This window comes from Cyprinodon variegatus, unplaced genomic scaffold (assembly GCF_000732505.1).
Source record: "Cyprinodon variegatus isolate N-32 unplaced genomic scaffold, C_variegatus-1.0 Scaffold27, whole genome shotgun sequence".
NCBI classification, from domain to species: domain Eukaryota; kingdom Metazoa; phylum Chordata; class Actinopteri; order Cyprinodontiformes; family Cyprinodontidae; genus Cyprinodon; species Cyprinodon variegatus.
In genome coordinates, this window is record NW_015150480.1 from 1,488,181 (window position 1) to 1,491,406 (window position 3,226).

General features: G+C 32.7%; 1 protein-coding gene across 1 annotated transcript in view; it reads right to left on the minus strand.

The window, feature by feature from the left end:
* The window catches only part of cnksr3 (CNKSR family member 3), a 48,260-nt gene extending 46,440 nt beyond the window's left edge, over positions 1-1,820 (minus strand). Inside the window, exon 1 of the mRNA XM_015396799.1 lies at positions 1,635-1,820. Within this exon, the coding sequence (XP_015252285.1) occupies positions 1,635-1,686 (52 nt within the window). The 5' untranslated portion in view covers positions 1,687-1,820. The remainder of the gene's footprint in view (positions 1-1,634) is intronic.
* Positions 1,821-3,226: the final 1,406 nt, after the last annotated feature.

Below are 3,226 nucleotides of genomic sequence, written 5' to 3' on the forward strand. Positions count from 1 at the left end.
ACTTTTCTTAGGTCCACATTTGTGTGACCATTTTTCTATAATCTTTTTGCTGCTGTAAACACCAGAATTTCCCCATTGTGGGACAATAAAGGGATTTTCTATTCTGTTCTATTCTATTCTATTCTATTCTATTCTATTCTATTCTATTCTATTCTAACAAGCAATATGTCTGTTAAGCAACTGACTATAGGTTTGCAACCTGAGCAGAGTAATTAAAACACCTTTGTAGACATAGGAATTACACTGCACAACCTGCCTGACAACCACTCTTCAGTGTGGATGCTGTTTCTGAGTGAAGGCCAGTCAAAGTAAGCTATTTTCAGTATTGTTTAAAAATCCTGTTTCATGAAGCAAATACATGTTTCAGGCTTTGGAAACAAGAAGAACACAATTTATCTTTTTTTTCACGGTAACAGTGAACTCCACATAGACTTAGTGCCAAAAACCTAAAAAACAAGTACCTGGAACATAACTTTAGGAGCTTTTTAGTTATAGCTCTGCTAGTCTAATATAAAATAAATAGAAACTGCATTTCTCTATTGAACTTTAATCAATTAGATCATGTCTTAAGGTGAAAAAAAACAACATTCTTTTTAATTTATCAAAACATTATAAAACCAGCCTATGAACCCTTTATAGGGCAAGTTAGCCCATCCCTCGGTGAGGTCTAGAGGCACAAGATCTATACCCAGCCATTCAGTACATCTTATTTTGACATTCTAGCCCTTGAATGATATCTTACCTACTGTTAATTAAGTTGAAAAAAGTTAACAAGTCAAGAAAAAAAAGGTAAAAAGCTAATAGAAAAGTTAAAAACTTAATAAGCCTAGTTAACAATTATATTTAGGGTTTATAACCTAAAAAAGTGCCAGTATCAGCATGAATGCCTCTAAGGTTATGTTGGACAAAAAAAAGTTTCTTTCACTCTAAGAGTGTTTCTCATAAATTTCTTAAAGAAGCACTTTTGTTATTTTTCTTAATATATTTGGAAAAGTTGGCATTTCTTGTTATTACATTGACATTAATCCTTGCCATCAAAATATACATTTTTTTTAAAGGTACAAAGGTAATAAGGTCTTGTCCTGCATTCCAATAACAGTATTGGCTTGAAATTTGAAAATATAAACTATACGGTAAAAGAGGGTAATTCATAGGTGAGTGGATATGATCTATAAAAATAAAAAATAAAATAAATAAATAAACTAAGGGCCACAGGAGCCCAGTGATTACTGGTCTATACATCAGTAGTTACTAGTTAGAGCTTAGTTAAAACTACTGGTGAGCTTAGAGGATGTTCTCTATTTTTTTACTTTGTGTTTTTAATTTTATTTTTACTCCATTAATAGATTATAACGTTTAAAACTAGTGAAAAAAAGTTACTAAGAACTTCTTTAAAAGTACAAGAATGTTTCAAGGTTTGCCAACATCTGTGCGTAAAGGGAATGCGCTCCTATTGTTGCGCCTGAGCTGCGGAATGCTGTCACTGAGGCAGTTTCTACCAAACTAAACGCAGATAAACACTAACCAGTTTAAGAAGCTGTTAAATTAACATAATTAATGATCATTTTTGGTATGATCATTTGACACAAGTCAAAGATATAACTAAAAACTTTTTCTTTTTTTTTTAAACCTACCTTTCATCCAGTCGACAACTTGCCTCGGCGTCCACTTAGTTATGGGCTCCATGGCTTCTTCAGTGAAACTAACTGAAATGTGGAAATAAATACATTGAAACTTTTAACTTTCTCCTGTCATGCTCTTCACACAAGCACAGCGCGTTTCCTCTGATCGCCTTCACTCACTAAACAACTGTGAACAATCACGCATGACTGGAGGTTGGACTACCCATAGATACTACCCCCACAGCTCCAGACTGGAATTGATGCTGCCTTCACGGACTGCCGGAAGCGCTCGGAAATAGCACTATTTATATGAAACAATAAAATAAAAAAAAACCTCAAATGGAGAAAATTGTGTAATTAATTGTGATGAGTCTAAAGTACTGTTTCTATATTTTACCTAATGCATTTTATGGGATTTTTTTTTTTTTTATTATTTACTGTTTTTCCTCTGCATATCGCTACCTATAGACATTGATGTTGCTTCAATGGCCGGCCGGAAGTACGGAAGTGGATTAGGGCCACTGAAAAAATAAAAAAAAAGTGAACTGATTTTTAAATATTATTTCAGTTTAATATGGGAATTCGGACTTGAATCTCAGAATTCTGATAAAATGTCATAATTCTGATAATAAAGCCAGAATTCTGAGAAAAAAAGTCAGAATTCTGAGGAAAAAAAGTAAGAATTCTGAGGGGAAAAAACAGAATTCTGAGAAAAAAAGTAAGAATTCTGAGAAAAAAGTCAGAATTCTGAGGGAAAAAAGTAAGAATTCTGAGGAAAAAGTCAGAATTCTTAGAAAAAAGTAAGAATTCTAAGGAAAACATCAGAATTCTGAGGAAAAAAAGTAAGAATTCTGAGGAAAAAGTCAGAATTCTGAGAAAAAAGTCAGAATTCTGAGGAAAAAGTCAGAATTCTGAGGAAAAAGTCAGAATTCTAACTTTTTTCTCAAATTATACAGAAATACAATTTAAAAATCAGTTAACTTTTTTATTTTTCTCTTTTTATTCGGTCAAAAAAACCCAAAACAAAACAGGTATTGCCAGTAAGGTATACTTCGAAAACATACAAACCACAAATTCTATTATAACTTATTTTAACAAAGTTACAGTTTACATGTTACATGCTTCATTGTACACTGACACACTTGCACACAAACCTTTTTTTTTTCTTCAAAAAAAGATATGTTTGTTGTTTTTTTTAACTTCATTACAAGAAGAGCAGTCAAAAACATGAATGAAATTTCCCAGAGAGCACCCCAGCCTTGCCTGTAATCCAAGTTATTTATAAATATAGATGCAAACTGAATATTTGATCATTCTTTAAAACAATTTGGGTGGGTGGGTCGGTGGGGGGGGGGGACTACAAAAGCACCTCCCAGTAATGAGTTGGTGTTTCAATAAATCTTATTCTGGGGCTACAGACCTTTTTAATGAGTGCATCTAGAATTTTACAAACTAGTACTACTTTTTATACTAGATATCTATAATTTTACTAAATCTCAGCTGAATTGATTCAGTCACACCTTTGCTCATTACAATTATTTAGACAAAACAATTAAATGACTCACCACTGACCTCTACTGGTCGAATAGTAGACAAAGCAACAC